Here is a 21,261-nt window from a genome sequence, read left to right as displayed (position 1 = left end):
AAGCAGTTTATTCCTCTGCCACATGCTGGACACAGTGAGTGCGTTTCTGTTTTGAGACTATTTCAGTACATTATGATAATGCAAGAGCCACTGTGCTGCGCCACATCCACCAGGTGCAGTGACTCAAAAAAAAGGCATTTGTGTTTTGTGTTCAGCCACTCATTTACAAAATGTTACCAAATGAAGCAAATTGTCATTATGTAAAATAATTCCTCTGTTTTGCTGACTGATGCCACTGTCAAATCCCATTTCTCTGCCACTTTCTCGGTCTGTGGGTGAGTGGCGCTTCCATTGCCCTTTTTGTGTGTATCAGTGGCATATTGCCAAGGATTTGTGTGCGTACAGGGAATAAAATGCAGAATCTATATGTGATTACGGTCATGATGCTTTTTTTTTTCTCTTTCAACGGGTTTATTAATTGGAAGCTGTGTGGTCTAGTCTGTCCTATTGAATGAATGCCAGAGATAATATTGTGATTGTTATATAAACAGTTTTTACATGGTCGTCTCGTTTAGTCTGTGGCTGTGGGCAGTACACACCATCTGGGACTCTGGCCCCGTCCCACAGCCTGGGAGACACAGAGACCAAAGAACAAGGCAGATATTCTTGTCCCTTTGTATCTCGTGGTTCCCCACTGACTCTGGAAACCTAAAAAGAATTGCCATCTATTACCAACAACCATCATCATCCAGCATCATCAGCGCCTCTCTTCATGGTGCAAAACTCTGCAGTACTTACTTTTTCATGTGGTGCTGTCTTCCTGCATTATTCTCTCCTTTCCCACTCAATCTTCATTGTCCTCTTTTTTGTTGTTGTTGTTGCTCAGTTAAATCTTGTGCCTCCACTCCTTGCCAGCAGTGGAAATGGATCGAGCTATAGGAGGTTTTGGGCGGGCTAAATTCAGCACCCACTGCACCACTCTCTACTTCTGGTCTAATCTTCCAGAAACAAAGGCTTGAACTACCTCCCACTCACATCCCACATTGGTCTGCTCTCACAAACAATAAAATGTTTTGTTAGTTTTCAACAGAATGCACCAAAATTGTAGATTGGCACCAAATCCTCAGCAAGACAACAGCTGCGGCAGCCCCAATCCCCAGCCCAGTTGTCGTTTGTATTGGTTGCAGATTGCTGCTGTCCAACTTGCTAACAGATTGCGGGCCTATTCATTCTGCAGTTTTATAGCTCATGACAAATGCTTGTTCAGGCTTTCAAAGGCTTGCTGTAAATGTCAGTCTACTGTAGTTTAATAGGGCACTCAAACTCAGGCGATCTCTTTGACATCCACACATCTTTGGCTTTTTTAATAAAAGTCTTGGTAGAAAGAAAGTGATGATGTGTAAAACCCATAACAGCATAACAGCTGTGTAAATCTTACAATAACACCCGGCATGTAGTAGAGGGTAAGCACACCTTAACTCAGTTTGCCCAGCCTTTTTTCTTTTTGACAGGAGTTTGCCTTTTTTCAAGACTGACTTGAATCTTTGAGGCAGAGATTCATTGTGTACATCATAATAAGAAGCTTCAAACTAACGCAAGTTGCATGAGGATGGGCTTTTGGTGGAAATATACATATTCATTTTTGAAAGAATAATGCCTTTTTTATTTTGGTGGTTGTTTGGGATGATCACTTACTGGAGGTCATAGCACACATTTTTATTCAACACTATTGCACATCATTAATTACCACATCTCTCTCTCTCAGTATGGATGCGGCCTGGCCAAAGGCACTAACAGCATGCCTTGTCCCTCAGTATTTACCACGTATCACCCTCTGTTTTACTACCTCACAGCTACCGCTAAAGTGGATAATGGATAAATGTAAACGTAAATTAGCTGGATTTTAGTAAATATATGGTATCACATTTAGTAATTATCAGGTTCCTTTCTGCATTTCTATGGAGTTACATAGCTGGTGATGATTGATGCTAAAACAATTTGGGCCTTAAATGCACGATTTGGACATAAACTTTCTGAAGCAGCTGGGCTACAAATAGGCTTCTGTTGACCTAAACTAGTCCTTGCCCAAAGCCTTTGAAAGCTTCAGTAGTGAACATTGCTGGGTTAATTGCCTGGCTGCAGCACTGTCAATCAAATCCAGATGGGCAATGTAGTGAGGACAGCCAGAGGGGCTGCAGCTTCCAAAACCTGTGAGTGCTTTCATGTTTGTGTAATTAAATCCCCTGATGTTTAGCTTTGGTAGTTTTTAAGAGTTGTACTCAGTTAGCTCATGTCCACCACTTTGTTGGTTTGATTGATTAAATGCTCATGTGAGCTTTCATCTGAAGTTTAAGTCTTTCCTTTGGTGGTTCATACATAAACCACAGGGTCTATGAGTAAATCTTTGCTTCTACGTTTATTCCCGTGTTTGGAGCTTTAGAAGAAGTTAACCAGGTTCATAGTAGCTGCCATGATGTGTTCACTGACTCTTTATCATGGCAGCATCGATGTCTGTTTGTGTGCTTTAAGCAGCATAGCATTACATAGAGGCTCACAGGTCAAACTGTGAGAGGATATGGTCACCATGGAAACAAGCAACATGATTGGATGGTTTGTCATAACTAGTATCAAAGAGCCAATGGGTCATGTGGAGGCCAGTGGAGGAAGCTGATTGACCAAATGAGGAAGGCAGCTAACCACTGACCCTGTGCAGACCTCTCTGTCAGAGTCTATATACTTCCATGCTGGCTGAGCCAGTCACGCTCCATAGGTTTGGTAATGACCGTTGCTTCTCCATGCACCATCAACACCAAGTAGTAGCTGATGTGTGCAGTGTGAGTCCTTGTGTCTGTGTAACACACACATACAATCCTTTACACATTGCTTTACAATGTGTAAAGGATTATACAGGTGTCATTTAGACTTAAATGCCATTAGTGTTGTCTAGTTTACATTTCGCCAATTATTTTGTAATGCATGCTGTATGCAATTGAATTTTTTATTGTCAATTATTCATTTTTCAGTTTTCAAAATACAAACCTTGCAGTGTCAGAATAGCTTGAATTCAACTACTGTCCTCTATAAGTTAGAGATAGGGAAGTTATGAGAAGACATGGATGTGACAGTAAAGTCTATAGAGCAGTATGTTTTTGAGGGATTGTTTCCTGGCAGATGGTTTTATCACTCAGGAGAATTAATTGCAGCCTCTCGTCACAAGTGAAGTGCACTGCCCCCTCCCCCTTTGCCATCATTCTGTTAAATGGAGGAAAATGAACCATACAAACTGATCTACATCGGACCACAGACCCCCTGTCATAAAATTTTATGTCCAATGGAAGTGAGGGGATTTTTAAATATTTTGTTGTTAGATATAACTTGGTACTCTGTTATATAACTGCGTATAGTGTAGGTGAGGCCAGACCAATAGGGTGGAGAATATGAGCACAACAGTCATTATAATATACAGTATACTCTTAGTGCCAGCTCCCATGGAGTAAAATAATACAATGATATAACAGCAGTAAAAAAAGAAAGAATGAATTAAAGAAAGAAGCAAAGTAAAATAAACTGTGATAACTCTTATGTGGTCTCCCTGGAATTCTCATCCCCGGAGCCCACTTTGGGAGACACTCATCCATACTGTTGAAGCCGACTTACCATGCTGGGTTGTGATGCTGTTCATGGTGCTGGTCTGAGGTCTGGTGGCCTCTTTGAGCTCATTACCAGATCTTGCAGCATCAGGGGTCCGTTTCACAAAGCAGGTTTAGTGAAAACTCTGAGTCTGTTAACCCTGAAATGAGGGAAACTCTGAGTTTTCTGTTTCACAAAGGGAGGTAACTCAAAGCAGAGAAACAGGGGTAACTCTAGCCTGTTTCACAGAGGGAGGTAACTTAAGCTCTCGGTCAGTTACCGCAGTAACAGACTCCATGAAACTAACCTGGTTGGGACCAGGTTTTTTTCATGAAACCTCGACTTTCTCTCTGTGTCCGCCCTCTTACAGCCACACATGGCTGAAAGAGGGCGGACACAGAGTAAGGAGGCGAGTTTTGGCGTGGCATATTAGTTCTGCCGTCTGTTATTTTAAAAAAAATAATTAAAAAAAACAGTCAGTAGGCCTTTATTAGAAGTCCATTAGTAGTTAGGTGGCGACTTTTTTTTTCCACAGACATGGCATGTCCTTTCGACAACGATCCCATGGATGAAGGTGCAGTGTTACTGCGCAGGGAATTAAATTTTTGTCAGGAGATGGTTATAAGACCGCACATAGGTGATGATATAGATGAGAAGCCATTTGTGTGTGTAAAAACAGCATTATATTGGGGATAAAACAACTGCACATTCAAACAGCCACTTAATATTTACTTTACAATGTAAAACATGATCAAAATGGGGTACCCCCATGAGATTATGCTGAGGTCTCACCTGTTTGAACAATGTTTTTATATTTCATCTTAAGCTGCTGCCAAATGTGCTTCTGCCCTGCAGGATTGCACCTAAATGAAATAAATTAATAGGCTACCATTCAAGCAGTTTTCCCCTGTAATATTATTGTGATTGTAACGGACTACATTTAAACTTATGCATTGACCCAATCAGCAGTGTTCTCCCACGCCGTCTCCCTCTCCAAACTCGCTGTATGAATGCATTAAGATTTTCAATTCAACTGGGGTGAAAAACGCAGCCCGACGCTTCCCCGTTGCCATGGTGAATCATCAAAACGAGGCTCCATTGACGCTGTCTTTTTATACCTGTGGTGCATGCACTTACCTCCAGGTGAAACTACTCTGAGTTGATAAAACTAACTCAAATCAGCTGTTCTGGAACCGAAAACGCAGAGTTTCCTATCTCAAAGTAGATCAACTCAGAGTTTTGGGTAAGACTCGGAGTTTGTTGAACCTGCTTCATGAAACGGACCCCAGGATGAGTGTGTGACAGTAGAGTTCATTAATAATGATAATAATAACTTAGATTTATATAGCGCCTTTCAAAACACCCATTGATTAATAGACATCGGTTTAATATCTATCTATCTATCTATCTATCTATCTATCTATCTATCTATCTATCTATCTATCTATCTATCTATCTATCTATCTATCTATCTATCTATCTATCATTTTATACTTGGGGACATATTCCTAAATTGAGAATGAATGCACCTAAACAATTCATCTGGTGCTTGTGAATAATATGTTAAAGTTCACTAAAATTTAGTTGAATGCATCTATGTCTCTATTGAATGATAAGGCCCAAAAGTCTCATAATATACAAGAATGGGAGTCAACAATAACAAGATGTGATGCCAAAATAAACTTGCAATCCTTTTGGGTGCAAATTTGAATTTCAGATGTTTCTGTTGCGTGACCCAGAGGTCTTTGTGCTTTTGAGGGACTACTGTAGGTTTTCTGAGGCTATCTTTTGATGTATGTTAATCAAACACTATTCAATTGCCTTTGACTTTCTCAGATCAAAAGATGCCCTAAAACACAGTAATCTCACAGCAGTGCGAAACACCTCTGGTTATCATGTTTTTATATATCATAGTTAAGAAGAACAAATAACTTCTGATAACAATATCCCAAGGATGAATAATGGTTGTACAAGTTTATTCCATGTGCTTTACAAGGATATAAATAATGGCCAGAATTACAAAAATCTGTGTGCTGGAAGCCCAAGCCTATGTACATTAGTTAGTCAGCAGTGATGTCACCAAATAACCGCTTCCACTTTTCACCCCAAATACAATCTCTACAATCTACCACTTTGTTTTTCATCTCCAACCTTTATTTTGGTACCTTGTTTCCAGTGCCATGTACTGCAGATCCTTTTTCCTTTTCTTTTACTACATTACATGTATGAACAATGAGTTGGCAAAATATCTATGTACATTTTATAGTTGGATAATGTCTCATCCAAATAATACAGTAATACTGCGTTTAAAATAGTACATCTGCTAGTAAGATAAGAGCCCCATGAGAAACAATGGAGGGTTGACCTGACAAGAGTTAGCTAGCCACCTGCAACATTCACTCTCTGTATCTGTATAGAACTATTCTCATGTATTTTCAGATTTTATTTTATTTTTTTTTTTAAAGGATGGCCATCATTCTCAAGCCCAAGGTTCATCTCAGCATATCATAGAAAAATAATGTAACATTAAGACAACAGTAGACAAGAATTGCACAAGAATAATCATAATCATTATGGTAATATAATACTCTCATATTAAACATTAAAATGTCGGGCAATACGAATAGAATACAATTTTTTTTTGATGCCAGATGCTGTTTCATTCACATAGGTTCGCCATCCGCTGTGACGGGATCACAGAACATACCTGTTGCATCTTGAGCATGTTGTGGCTAGTCCGATCACATTTATTTGCTTGTGCATATATCTCCATGTTATTTATTTATTTATTTATTTTTTGACCTTAAAGAAAAACAAAATAAAGACCAAAAAGAGGAAACCAGAAGTCCTCAAAACCCATGCCCATTCCAACACAGACATGCCCAGTGGTGCTTTTAGGGAGCAGGCTGGATACCCATTGTGTGTTACCAACAGATGCCCAGTAACCATGCACATAGTCTCCGTAGAGATGCCGTGACCTCCCAAAAGTTTAGAGTTCAAAGGTCATGCCACCCAGTTGGGCACGTAAAGTGGATCCTGCTGTGGTTGCAGAAGAGTTGAGGCTGCTTTCAAATAAGTGTACATTCAGAGCAGACCGTTGTCTGTCAAGATGCAGTCCTTTAAGTGTGTGTGCGTGTGTGTGTGTGTGTGTGTGTGTGTGTGTGTGCGTGTGTGTGTGAGACAGAGAAACTCTCTGTTTGACTAGTCTATTGGTCCGATGATTGCTGTGTGAAGCATCACATGTGGATGATAGATGTCAAAAATTGTGTAGTCAACCTTAAACACTGGAGTAGCGTCCATGTGTGTAGTCCTTTGATAACTGAGCAACAGGGTCCTTTGTAGTCCTTTTTGCATTGTATGTGTGATAAGGTCCGTGTTTAGGGCTGGCTACATTCTTTGCATTCCACAGTAATAGACATGAGCGTCCGGCATTGCCCTGCAAATGAGATGACATCACTTATCCAGAGAGCCCTCATACCCCGCCTCTCCACCGGCCCACCTGCTCAGCAAATCCAAAATGGCCACCATGCGCTTCACAAGCCATAAGCCTCTTACACAAACCCTCTGCACACCAAAAATTTCTTTTTTTTCATCAAATAAAATAAGGGAAAAGCATCCTAGAAAATCCAGAAAAAAATGATATCATTCAAAACAAATTCTCAATTGTATAAACACATATGTGCTAAAACAAACAAACAAACAAACAAAAAAAACACAGGCTATGATAGCAGAAAAAATCGACATATTCCTGTGCTACAGGTCATGTCTCAAATACTGTTAGCCAAAAAACTTGTTTGATAATACTTCCAAAAAATAATTTGAATCAAATAGTTAAGATACACTATAGTACTGTAGCCTGTTGGATGAACCAGTTTGATTCAGATTTTGCTACATCACCTCAATAATTCTGCTCTCCTCTTTGATTAAAAAAAAAAAAAAAAGAAAAGAATTCTCTGAACTCTCCTCCAGCTGTCATGTTGGGACAACATTCCTCCTCAGTGTCAGCTCCCACACTGGGCTCAATAGACAAAACAAAAACACTGGTAAGGATGGGGCTCTTAGCAGCATTTACTGGTTTCAAAACTCATTCAGGTTGTCAAGGGGGGAGTTTGGACAAAGAGGCGGAAATGGAGAGAAAAGCGACGGATGGAGTCAGTCAGAGGAGAAAAAAGGAGAAGAGAGAAAAAGCCGAACGGTTGCACCTCTTAACAGGAAAAAAAAAGAGATGATACTAGAACAACCGACTGGTTGACGGACTGACCGACTAACAGGACGTGGAAAAACGGAGCTGACCATTCCCCTTACAGGTGGAGAAGTGCACCATGGCCCCGGGGTCAAAGGTCATGCGCCAGCCCTGCAGGCGGGAAGAAGGGGCCAGGACCAGAGAGAGAGCAGGAACAAAAAGGAGAGAGAGAGAGAAAGAAGGAGAGAAAAAGAAAGGGAGAGAGACAGCGCAGCGCCAAACGTCATCATGCAGTTGACAGGCTCGGCTAACGGCGGGCAGGGCTGGGTGTTTTTTTATTTTTCGGCCGGTGAGGTGATGCGGCGGCGTGCGTCGCTCGTGCCCAACTCCGGGGCGGGGCCCGGTAACAGGGCAACCTCTGAAAGGCACACACACACAGGAGTGGACAAGGCGGGTGTATGTTAGAAAATAGTGGTCTCGTACTTGGTGTTGACTCCTCTCTTGGCCTCCTGACCCGGCTCCACAATCCACGGCACATTGGCGTGGCCCTTCTGGTCCATAGACGGCTGCTCCATCTGAGACGGAGAAAAAGGGAAGAAGGGAAACGGAGAGGCAGAGCGAGAGAGAGAAGAAGAAATGATCTGTATAACTGCATGTGCTCAATTTAGAAAGTGTTACACATTATTACAGATATTGATTTCAAAGCCAATAATTCACTATCTCAGCCTGGTTTGAGCGTATAAACGGCTATTTGCTGATTTTGAGAACTGACATTTTTTGTAATCAGGCCAATATTTTTTTTTTTTTTCTGAAACAGTCATGCCAATAAAGTGAGCGAAAACCGAGTGAGAGATGCAGGAGGAAGATTTAACTACTCAGAGTGATGCAAGGGAGAATAATAATTAAAGTAAATGTGAGAGGGGGATAAGATACATGTGATGAGCTGACAGATGAGAGAGCAGAACACAAAATATGGACAGAAGCACACAGTGTACCGCAAAACAAATACATCCCATTTCCTTTTCACACACATCTATCTATCTATCTATCTGCTTGTGTATATATATGTGTGTACAAACACACACACACACACACACTATATATGTGTGTGTGTGTGTGTCTATCTATCTATCTATATCTATATATATCTATAGATATAGATATATATCTCTATATCTATGAATAGATATAGATATAGATAGATAGATATAGATATAGATATAGATATATAGGCTATATATAGTGTATGCACAGTGTTTGTACAGCCTTTCACTGCCCTATGCAGTGTATCCAACATCCTGCTGTCCTTGTACCATGTGTTATTATGCGTTATATCTGTATACTGCATCTCTGCAGCAATCCTATAAAGATAAATTCCTGCACACTTACTGTACTTGGTAATTTAAGAAATTCTGCATTTTATGGAACAGTGAATTATATGTCTGTTTCTGCCAGTGTGTTGCTATTGTGGCTCCAAAACTAAGAAACACGCTGCATAATCTCTCTCAAAAATAACCCCATGGCAACCAATCACACGGCTGGGTTTTGTTGCTGAGGGTGCTTTTCTTCCAATCTGTTGGTTTATTCTCAGATTGGCCCACAGATGATTGAGGGGAGGGGAGACTTGACTGAGTGAGTGCTGCAATTTGACAGAGTAAGAATGCTTTTCTCTTTACTGTCTTTCAATAGTTCCCTCTCTCAATTTTCCAATACAGTTTAATCTGGTTTATTGGAATGAATCTTATATGAGTAATATTGTCAAAATGGCGATACATAATACAAAACATATGAGTAAAGACGTACCCCAGTGTGTGTGTGTGTGTGTGAAAGAGAGTGTGTTCTCAGCTGTGTGTGTTGCAGTGAACAGGGTTAATCTCCAAGTTCTGCAGTACGCTCATTGAGCCATGTGTCTCTTTATCTTCTCCCCACACACTGCTGCTGCAACAATATTGAATCTAGATTTACTATTAATCCAGCTATGCCTCTCTGTGCTGCCTCACACATTCATAAATACACACACATACAAACACACACACACACTAATCTCATTTAAAAGTTTTGATGCATACACTCCTTTTCTGTCTCTTCCTTGCTTTCTCTCTCTCGGTCTGTCTTACACACACAAATCTTTAATAGGATTAGGACAAATGCAGACACTCTTTCAACACCACTGTCCCACCTCAGCAGCATCATGCTGAGTACAGAGCTCCTTAAGAATACCAGCAGTACCAACTTAACTGTGAACCGCACACATCTGTCCCATCTGCTGTTCACCGTGTGCCTATTGCAGAAAGTTCAGACTTACAGGGGTCTGCTGTGGACTGAGCCCAGGACTAGTCCATCTGTGCTCTGTGGATTTTGGGTGTGGTGCCTTGGCTACACAGATGTATTCAAAGGCTTGGCCTCTTTGGCCTTCCCATCTGTACAGTGGAAAATCTGCTACATGGATATTTTTGGCCTCTGACAGTGGCACACAGTGATTCTGTATTGTTGCCTATAATAAGCCAACTTTAAGATTTTTTTTTTCTGCCGTGGATTGCTTTTTGCTGCTTTCAACTCAACTTGAACTTGATGCTCAACAATGGCAGTGTTTATGTTGAAATTTTGTGGCCACGTCTACATCATAATTACAATACGCATTATTGAATTAAGTTGTAAATATTATAGTGTCAGGTGTAGAGTTAGGGGTGGAGCTAGGAGACAGGGTGATGCTGACGCTGACATGGGGGTTAGATGAACTCCCATTTTGTATGCCACCTTGGTGCACCTGGAGGAAGCAAAGGAAACAGAGAAGAGCTTGCCAAACAGACAGTGTGGTAATGCTGTTAGGTTGAGGGTGGCATGGAAGCCGCACATAACCATCTGGAAACAGAGACAGGGCATGGACTCTGCTGCACAGCCCTCTTTGCACGTTTTTCTCCACTTGCACCTTCATTTTAAAACTGAACTAAGCCACCACGACAACGTCTGAGCTGGCCGAGCTCAGAACCCAATGTGAGGCAGGTAGGGGAGGCCCAGCCTGTGCTGGAGCCCAAGATAGCTGGCCAATGACACTGGGAAGTTCAACAAGAAGGTCTGTGAGTAACCCAACTAAAAGTCCCTAGACAGAAAGATGTGCATACGAGCAGATAAGCGAGGCTCACTTCTCAAGCACAAATGCATTCACGCTGAGGGACATAAAAGTTAGGACTAACAAAGAAGGAATAGTGAGCTATATGGCACTGTGGGTCGCAGCGTAACAATCACAAACTAATCTAAGTAAGTTTTGTGTTTTCATAAAAAGTCTTGTACTCGTGACACCCTTGTGGTCCCATGTGTACAGCTGATTGCACTAATAATGTTTAGTAAGCCAACTACACAGTGGAAACTGTCTTTAATTGTGTGCCTTTGTCCACCAAGCTACGCAAGGGATCATCTTCAGCCTTCAGGGGGTTTGCCTCTACAAACACTGCTGTGAGTTTTTCTTCCATGATGGTTGATTGTAGATCTAAGACATTTAAGCTGGGAAGTTAACAGTTGCAGCATCTTTTTAGCACCTCCCTCAAAGCTCTCATCTCAAGACCGTGTATGTCAGAGTTGCTTGACAAGGTTCTCTCAGTCCATGTGTCCTCTGAATGCAGCTAAAATATCCTGCTGGCTTTAGCACAATTTGGAGGATACAACCATTGTATCCTTTGCTGCCTTCCATATTATAAAATTAATGTTGTGCAGTTCATTTAGGAAAGCTACAGTGGTGGAAAGTAAAAGGGGCAGTACAACATACAAATGTAAGTGCAAGTTGTTTAGAATATGACTCATTTTAATTTACAATAAATGCAAAATTAAAAGATGAAATTATAACCTCATCTTTTTATTATCCAAGGTTAACTAACATAACTAAGTTAAATAACATAGTGACTTAAATGAGGATTAAAAGCTTTGCAACATTTTTTGAGTGTCAACACACTTTGTTGTGGAGTAATTGTCATAAGATGTTTTCATCTTAGGAGGCAATGCTAGAAGTGAGAGCCCCCGATGATGCAGGTGGAATCATCAGTACACCGTCCCAGCTAGTTTTGAGTCCTCCAAAGACCACTGGTGTGTCTCAAATCGCGCACTTCCACTTAGCTGACAGTGCACTTACCGGCACAGTGCGCGAATTTCGACAGTGAAGGGTGTGTCAATTGGCACACTTCCCGTTGTGCACTTAGCGGAAATAACGATCGCCACAGTCAGCATCAGACGAGCCGACCGCGGCACCGGCCGCTCACCTGTCAGATCCGGCAGACCTGACCGGGTGGGCGCGGTACCGGCCCGCCTGATGCCGACCGGAGCCGTGGCCGGCCCGCCTGATGCCAGCTTTGGTTTTCGGTGGTAAAGTTATCCAGAAGTAGACTTGTACACATCCTATCTTCAAAATAAAAGCATCACCACTGCTTCTAAGGTATTAGAGTTTTATTTTTGTAAACAACCGGAAGTGACTGTACTTTGCACAATCGCTAGCTTGAGAGTTATCTGAAAATGTCGAAGCAATTTTTAAAACAGATGTTATTTGGACAAACTGACCACATATTTGGAATCTACGTAGTTACTTTCTCACCTGAAAAAAAATTAAAACGTAATAAAGTGACATATTAACAATCGTAAAACGAAAAGTCAACTCAGCTTTTTTAGATAGCTACTTCCGGTCAGTGGTGCCGTTAGGGTGAGAAGTGCCCATCATTCCACACTCAACGTTTTGACCGTTTTGACTGTACATCCGGGTATTTGCAGTGCACTGCATTTTGTTAGTATTTTCAGTGTGAACGCACTTATGCACTCAAAATACTAGGTGTAAGTGCAGAACTGCGCGATTTGAGACACAACACACATCTTGGTGGTCCACATGCTTCAAATGAGGTGGCCTTTGAACTTTATACTTTTGTAATATTTGACTTATTCTGATTTTGATTTGATTCCGTTGGGTTTTCAGTGAACTAATTTACTGTATTTGACTTGAACTAATATGAACCAATGAACTAATTTTTCTTGCCAGCTATTAAGGTTTAGGTCAGGGGATATGAAGTGTGTGCTATAAACTGTGGACCTTTAAGCCCTTTGAGACTGCAAAAGTGATTACGGGTTCTAAGTAAACTTGAACTTGAACTGGGACACAGCTAGTGTCATGACTACTGACTGCCCTCCTCCTTTTGTGTAGCATGCTATTGTTAGCGTATAACAAATAGAACGCACATTAGTTTGTAACTGAAAGGCACAGTAATGAGGCTACCATGGAACGAGAGTATTCAACATTGCTGTGTATCCATATTCTTTGGTTTTTCTGCTCTTTTCTATTATGAACTGTAACAGGCAGCAAGAGACAGCAGCCTGAGATATTCCCACAACATCCCCAACACACTTTCCGACTTGTTGCCATGATGGAACGGACATATCTTACCCAAAGAAAGACAGCATGGACATCCACTGTACCATCTGTCTCTGCAAATCATCCTCAGAAGGACAGTAACCTCGACGAGCCGAGCCAATCCAATGTCATACGCATGACCGCTGGCCAGTTATTACACTCAGCACCTTTCAATCATTTCTTGGCAACCTCTGTACGCTCTGGTAGTGCCGTCTCTTTTGATGATCCTTTAAAAAATTAACTTCCTTGTGTGTGAGATGATGCTGTGCATGAGTGAGTGTGTATGCATGGGTGTTAGTGGAGAGAGGAAACAGCCAGCATGTTAAAGCTCATTCCAAGCGTTCAGTGAAAGGATTGGATGGAGTGAGATGGGTATGAGTGTTTTCTAATCATGTAATTAATTTCAGTAATACTGGTTGTTGCTTCAGGTTCTGGGACTCAGTTGTTATTATGCAATTATTATTAGCATACAAAAACACTCAGAATCTGTATATTATAATCTGAAGGTTGCCTGTTTTTTGATTTACATATTTATCACCTCAAATGTGCATCTTGCAGGAGGCAGTGTATCCCAAGGTGGAACTCCAGGATTTAAATTGGCACATTTGGGTGCATAAAAACCGGCTGAAGCACCACTTTGTGCCTCTAAAGTCAAGGTCTGATTTGGGCTTTATATTAGTGGTGGAGAGTTGGGAGTGGCTGGAACTGTCTGTACTGTTACATTTGTTTTATATTGTTTATCTAATAGCAAAACTTCTCGCCTTTGATGTGGGGACAGACAAACAGAAAGTCATTCACTGCAAACAGAACACAAAAAAGATGGACAATAAGTCAAAGAAAATAATTGAATGGAAAATGGAGGCACTTACAGACAACGCTTTCTCCTTGACTTAAAAAAAAATCATGTGAAAGAAAGTATCAGAGAAGGAAAAGCGTGGAGGACCTGTGACCGAGCTTTGTGAGGAAGATGGAGGAGTCGAGGGGGAGGAAGAGGAGGGTGGAGAGGAGGCCGGTGGGGGGTGTAAATGTGACCCAGTGACCAGCGGCTGGTGGGGGGCATGATGACCTACAGGGGCAGAGGTCATACACAGATCAAAGGGCGCCTGCTCGGCAACAACACAGCAGCACCACAGCATCACCACCAAAAATAACACACCAACGGTGAGGCAAAACCACAACAATGACAAAGTCACTCCATGGCAACAGGGAAAGGTAACAACACTCCAAAACCAGAGAAAAACCATGGCAACAACATGAAAGCAAAGTCAATGCCTTGGCAACAGCGGAGGAAAGCAGCATTACCGCAATACAGCAAAAATCAAGCAAGAGTGGGCCTTATTGTGGTGCATTTGTGCCATAGCAACCCTGCATAGTAACAACATTCACGGCGAGATGAGTATGGCACAGCAACTCTGCATAACATCACACAGCAACAATGGCCATTTTAACGTCATTTAGCCTCATTCAGTTTTCAGAGTTCACTTTTCTTAACATGCATGAAACTTTCTGCTAGCTGGGAGAAATAGTCTACTCATATCCAATGAGATTTCACTTGTTTCAGGGCATGTCTTCCAAGTGTCACTATCTTGTAACGAGGCAAGATTGCACCACCAGGATCAAGAAGTGACCATTTAAGAGAATGCCTGAAACCAGTTAATTTGCATTGGAAACAAGTGAAGTTATCTAACACCTTTCATTAAAAAAGCAAAAAAAAAAAATATATAAAGACGCTAAGTGGATCAAATGATTTGTTATGAGGGTTTTGGTAACATTTGTTCCTTTGCATTAGGGTATCATGTTGGAGCTACACTCAAATTACAGAAACAACACTGATCAAAGACATTGAGCCACTGCATGCACGCACGCACGCACGCACGCACGCACGCACGCACGCACGCACGCACGCACACACACACAGACACACAGACACACTTTAGGTGCAAGTAATGAGGATGTTGACAGTGATTTAGATCTAGATGTGCATACACACACACACAGACACACATAAAAATGATAATGTGGGGGTGAGGAGAAACAGATGGCCAATCCATCTTGTAGGCAGAAAGAGGAAGGAACAGTATTTTAAAGCACAGTGACTCGAGAGCTGCTGCATTACGCTGGCAGGTGTCGGGAATATTAAGTGAATCCTGCAGCATCTATGCCATGCTGCACACCACAAAGCATTAACTACACATCACACACATTAACGCATACACACACACACACGCACAGAGAGAGGAAAAAAAGTGAATTAATGGTTAATGTAACGGTAACCGACTCAGCGGATTGTGTGTACACATGCCATCGTCCATCATCTCTGTAGGCCAGGGACCACAAGCCTTGCGCGCACGTGCACACGCGTGCACACACACACACACACACACACACACACACACACACACACACACTCTCTCACTTTAGTGTATCTCCTCACTGTCTCCTCCTCACTCCTCGCTCCATCTAACTATAGAAAGTGTGACCATTCCTCCAAAGCCACAGAAGCTGCTCTACTCCCTGATTCTCCTTGCTCTCTCCCTCTCCCATGACTCACATGGTGGAGGAGGGCTTCACTTTGGTCTAGACACACTGATATAGCAGCCAGCACATGGAGTATCCACCGTAACTCTATCTTGGGCCCTTTAACACACATGTGCTGTTGCACTTATCAGTGCATGCCAGTGGAGAAGGGAAATGTGTGTGTGTGTGTGTGTGTGTGGCGAGTTTTGGCGTGACTATTTTAAAGCTCTGTCATTGGTTAATGGGAGGCTGACAGGTTTACAGACTGTGTGACGCTGCGGTTGGGTAAGGCATGGATAGGGGACACACACACACACATACAAACCCAGACTAATATTACAGAAATCCTTGAGAGGATGTGAGGCACAGGTATCGAGTATCACACATGTACAAACACACATGTAAAAGCAGGCTATTGTATTAAGAACAGAATGAGGTTACATACTCACACACTCTTCATTTATTTTTCTCTCATTCTCTCTAGGTTAAGGGTTTCAGCACACACACACACACAGACAAACTCCACAAGGGATGCCTGCTCACTATGACATTTCTGATGAGAATGCAATGGACTGAAACACCAATAAATTCATTCTTTATGCAAGTGTGAGTTCAGTATGTAGGAGTCTGCCACATGAGGCTTCTTAATCTTTTTCGTTCACTCACACACACACACACACACACGCATAGAGCGGCAGCCCCAGAGCCCTGTGCAAACAGGCCTCATCAATCAGCAAAGAGCGTTTGCCGGGACAGTGAGACTGAAAGGATGCTTTACAGCTCAAATATCCATCTGCACCTCTCCTATGTCCTCTGTCGGGCCAAACTCTCTCTCTCAACACACACACACCAAAATAATCCAGTGAACTAAACTATGTGAGAAGTGTGAGAGTTGAGAAGAAACAACAGGGATGAGCAAGGGTGAGAGACCGAGACCGAGTCAGAGCAGAGGGATGGAAGTTGTACAGAGGGATGACAAGATGATTGTTAGGATTCATTAGAAGCAGATCCATAACGGCTGTGTCTGAGTTTAAGGAGTTGAAAGGTGACAGGTGAGCTTAGAGGTCAAAGTGAAAAATCCACCCTAAAACACAACTGGAGACCATTGCTAAAATAATAGATACCCATCATGGAGTATCATCAGTATCTAAGATCTAGAGGATTCAGCTGATTAATATATATATATATATATATATATATATATATACACTACTCACAAAAAGTTAGGGATATTCGGCTTTCGGGTGAAATTTCAGGATGAACCTAAAATGCATTATAACTTTTACAGGTGAACTTAATGTGACCTTCTGTAAACTTTTGAATGCACATGTCCAACTGTTCAATGTTTCAGTACTTTTTGCACAAGTTGCTGTTCTCTAACAAGGAGTTTAACGGCAAAATTCACATCAGGTGTTTGATGCTCCAGCTCATCGAGGTCGTATCATTAGAGAACGGCTGCTGGAGACTGGGGTACCTCAAATGGAGTGGCCTGCACTTTCTCAGACCTGAATCCCATAGAAAACCTATGGGATCAGCTGAGTCGCCGTGTAGAGGCTCGGAGCTCTGTACCCCAGAACCTCAATGTCCTGAGGGCTGCCCTTCAAGAAGAGTAGGATGCCATGCCTCAGCAGACAATAAGTCGACTTGTGAACAGCATGAGACGTCGTTGTCAAGCTGTAATTGATGCTCAAGGGCACATGACAAGTTATTGACACTGACATTTTTTGTTGTGGTATATCCACCACTGTTGTTGGCTTTTGTTTCAAGAAATTGTTTGAGATGAGGAAATCACCAGTGTATGCTTCTACTTAAATGCCCTACTTTCATGATATAATATCACTGTAGCATGAACTTTTTATATTTTCCATAAATTTCACCCAAAAGCCAAATATCCCTAACTTTTTGTGAGTAGTGTGTATATATATGTATGTATAGGTGCATGGGGCCACAGTGATGCTCTTCTGCTCTCATCTGACTTCAGTAGATTTGACAATTAAATAACTGGTTTAAGACAGTATTTATAGTTGTTTAAAATCTAGTATTTACGGCTGATCACACAAACCAGACGTCTTATTTTCCATTTATTTGAGCCAGTGTTACAAATCAGAACATACTATTGTAAGCTGAGCAAAAATTCATGCATGTGTACTCGATAATCATTTTCTTTTCAGACAACACTTGTAAAACTGCTGTTAAACTTTGAGTGGAGTTGTGTGGTTATTTGTGAAGAAAGCTACTGGGTGATATCTAAACCATGGCTAACAGGAAGCTAACAGTTACCAATGGGGCCATCACGCAGGTATCCACCACAGTAAGAAAGATGAGAGGAGGAGAGCATCTCTGTTGCCTTACCACTTAGGAGGTAAGTGAAATAATATGAAATATTTAAAAATCAGTGAACAGTTAAACTTTAAAAGTATCTCTAAAAACAGCACCATAGTTTGTTTTGGTTCAGTGCTACCAGTGATTCCCAATAATATTTCATTTTGGAACCACTCAAGTTTAAGAGGTGAATTTTGTTTCAGGATGGACTTTTCCTTTCAAACAGAGGAGAAGGTGGTGATGCTCACAGTTTTGCGGATGTTGACACGGGGTTTAGGGACCGGTTTGCTGGGTTTGCTGTCGAAGCTCTCGGGCAGCGTGGAGGATCCGTGGCCGGTCTTCCTGGCCTGCAGGGCCAGCTGGTAGGCCACCTCGAAGGCCTGGCCCAACGTCAGGATGATCTCATACGCCAGGTTCTAGGACAAGGGGAAACATAAACAGGCTCAACACATCTGGTAAGGCGTACTCATAAGAGTACAGAAGGCATTCCGCAGTTTTAATGCACAACTTGGAAGCAAAGAACTACCGGATGCCTGCACAGTCCATTAAAAATCCTTAAATGCAGACCTCAGATTGGATTATTATTACACTTATGCTATGGCCACCTGCCAGCAATAAAAAGTTGTGAGAAATTCAGTTAAGGAACACTGTGCTCCAAGATTAAAAATTTCCTGCACAATTTTCATACAGGTCTCATAGCCGAGCAGCAGAGATACGATCAGCATGATTTGGTAAGCCATGGCATTGTAGACAGTGTGAACTTACCAAATGGATTAAATATGGCTTCTAGCTACCCAGAAATTACTTAATTAACATTAGTGTTACTATTTGAGAATAATCACAATTGGAGTTAAAGTAACTGGTATTTTAAAAGTGGGGCATGATATGGTGGCTAGCGTATAGCATGGTTAGCTTTTTGCTCAAGTTTCAGTTTAGTTACATAGGTTGATTCAAAACATTATGGCCAGTGTATGAAGTAAGACCAGTGATTAAACTTCAGGACTATGTGTGCAGAACACAGTTTTGTTGAAAACCCACCAGCTAATCTGAAGTATACACCCTGACCGTGTGAAATGCAATATTACTGGCAGGTTTGTTAGTACTGACCACATCGAAGGCAGTGAAGACATGACAGTAGTGGTGACTGGACTTGAGGTCTTTGGTGATGTAGGCAAACGTAGACAAGTCTTCCGGATCCTGAGCCGCACACGAAATGTTACGAATCTCGTGCTCTGCGATTATGTTCTAGAGAGCAGGAGAGAAATGGAGGAAGAAAGATAAAGGGGAGCAGAGAGAGATGCTTATTTCATGCAAGATTTCAGTTCATCTCCAGCGAGTTACTTCACAGGAAAACAAATCTGATTTATTATGCATCTCATCTCACACATCCCAAACCCATTATCACTGTTTTACAATTTTGGTTTGAGAGTTATTAGGAATAAAGAACATCAAAGCCAAAAAAGTTTTAGTGACGGTTAGCAATAGGAAAACATATTGCTTAAGTTGGTAGTTTTGCTTTATGCTGAATATGCAAAATATCAGGGACGTGTTCCTGATATTGAGTCGTAGCCCCTTCTGCATAATCTACATCTCATTTGTCTAAAAGCTTAAAGGCATTCTCTAATGCATCTGCTTTTCAATTTCTCCATTATGATTTGTATAGATTTAATAAAACCAATAAATAGATAATGTTATTTGGATTCACTTTAAATATTCATGAGTTAAGTGTCCCTATATTTTTTTACATTTTGTGTTCTTTGCAGGATACTTTAGTGCAGTGAAGAGTTTTTAAGGAATACAAATGAAAACAAAGCATGACAATGAAATACCTAAAGACTAAAGATTGTGGCAAAAATCAATGCGGGGTAATCAATTTCACTGCAGGGAAGAACACAGCAGAATTATATAATATACGATGGGCGAAACACCCTTTTAGTCACTCTGGACAGTATATTGTTTGTCTTTGATCCTGTAAAAAAAAAAAAAAAAAAAGATGATTTTTGTAGATTTACTGGATTTACTGTCTCTCTAATTTTCTTGTTTCAGACAGCAGGGACACCTATACTAAATAGATAAAATACTTGGTACACCAGGTATTAGGTAGAAGGTTTCCCTTATTAAATCTACATCAATCACAAATGAGTTGATGTAAATAAGGAGAAGAGGAAGAGAAGCATGATTTTTGAAACATTGAGACAAGATTGAGATTGTACCAAAGTGTCACAATCAAAATGCCCCTAATATTTTTACATTCAGTTTGTGAGAAAAGATTGTGCTGGGATTAGATCTCAGGCCAGTTAGGGTTTCTGAGGAAGGAAAGGGTCTTACTAAAACATCATCTCTGTATATCGAATATAATCCAAATTCTTCTGACATGTAGGTACATGATTTGGTATGTAATGTGAATAACATCTTAGCTCTTAATAGGAACTACTATCTTGTCAAGTCCTAGTAATTTATTTGTTTGGATTGAAGACATGCTGGGTGATGTGCAGTGGACTGAATTCATTTAGTAATATGACTGAGACTGCAGGCCCAGCTCACACACACACACACACACACACACACAAAAAGGGTAGTAGAAAAAGAGCAGTTTTCTTTGAAACTTGACACAAATTGTGCAGCCATTACTTAAGAGTGAATGCATAAGGGAAAAGGAATAAGGAGATGGACCACTGTGTGAAATGACTCTATGAGAAAATCTTCATTGAAACCTCCAAACCTGTTTGTGAATGTGAGTGCAGGTTGTAGGAATGAGACAAGTGTGTAAAATCACTTTCACATTCCAGGAGGACTTTTTTTAACATCCACTTAATCTAAACCATACAGATTATTGCCTATTTGTGTTTTGCCCTCTTTAACACTCTGATTGATTTTTCACCACACTATGTCCAAACATTCAGTCTGTACAGCTACAGAGGAAACAGACACCAGCACTAAAATGCTAGAAAGGCCTGACACCCTTGAATATTGCTCAGCTTGGTCGTGATGGTTACCTTATTTGTGGCATCAATGAACTTGACTCCTTTGTAGGACACGGAGAGTATGATGGTCGGCACTTTCTTCATCTGTTCCGTCGACTTCTTGGAGTGCACCGAAAAGGAAAGACAGAGAGAACAGGATGCGGCAGGAATGAGTTTTGAGGCATATCATTGAAAAGACAGAAGACTCAGTTGCAAACTTCAACTTTTAACACGGCATGGGTTTCAAAACATGGATTATGATTAGTTCCAGATTAGCGAATTTCTATCAGTAGCGCTCTCTGCTAAATTTACCCTTTCAGTTT

The 21,261-nt window shown here is 41.3% G+C and overlaps 1 protein-coding gene across 9 annotated transcripts in view; it reads right to left on the bottom strand.

Annotated features, from left to right (window-relative positions):
- Window positions 1-5,529: 5,529 nt before the first annotated feature.
- Window positions 5,530-21,261, bottom strand: part of anks1b (ankyrin repeat and sterile alpha motif domain containing 1B) — a 235,720-nt gene continuing 219,988 nt past the window's right edge. For 7 of the 9 annotated variants that reach the window (XM_030045583.1, XM_030045585.1, XM_030045586.1 and 4 more), the window contains 5 exons: window positions 20,972-21,058; window positions 19,083-19,220; window positions 18,224-18,391; window positions 8,237-8,328; window positions 5,530-7,006 (listed from right to left, as the gene is read on the bottom strand). In XM_030045583.1, coding sequence (XP_029901443.1) covers window positions 6,958-7,006; window positions 8,237-8,328; window positions 18,224-18,391; window positions 19,083-19,220; window positions 20,972-21,058 — 534 coding nt within the window. In that variant the 3' untranslated portion in view covers window positions 5,530-6,957. Of the gene's footprint in view, window positions 7,007-8,236; window positions 8,329-14,079; window positions 14,203-18,223; window positions 18,392-19,082; window positions 19,221-20,971; window positions 21,059-21,261 lie in introns of all 9 variants that reach the window. The other 2 variants (XM_030045592.1, XM_030045584.1) reach the window with 2 other exon arrangements.

This window comes from Myripristis murdjan, chromosome 23, assembly GCF_902150065.1.
Source record: "Myripristis murdjan chromosome 23, fMyrMur1.1, whole genome shotgun sequence".
Taxonomy (NCBI): domain Eukaryota; kingdom Metazoa; phylum Chordata; class Actinopteri; order Holocentriformes; family Holocentridae; genus Myripristis; species Myripristis murdjan.
The sequence above is the reverse complement of the archived record's forward strand: the minus strand, read 5'-3'. Positions and strand labels throughout refer to the sequence as shown.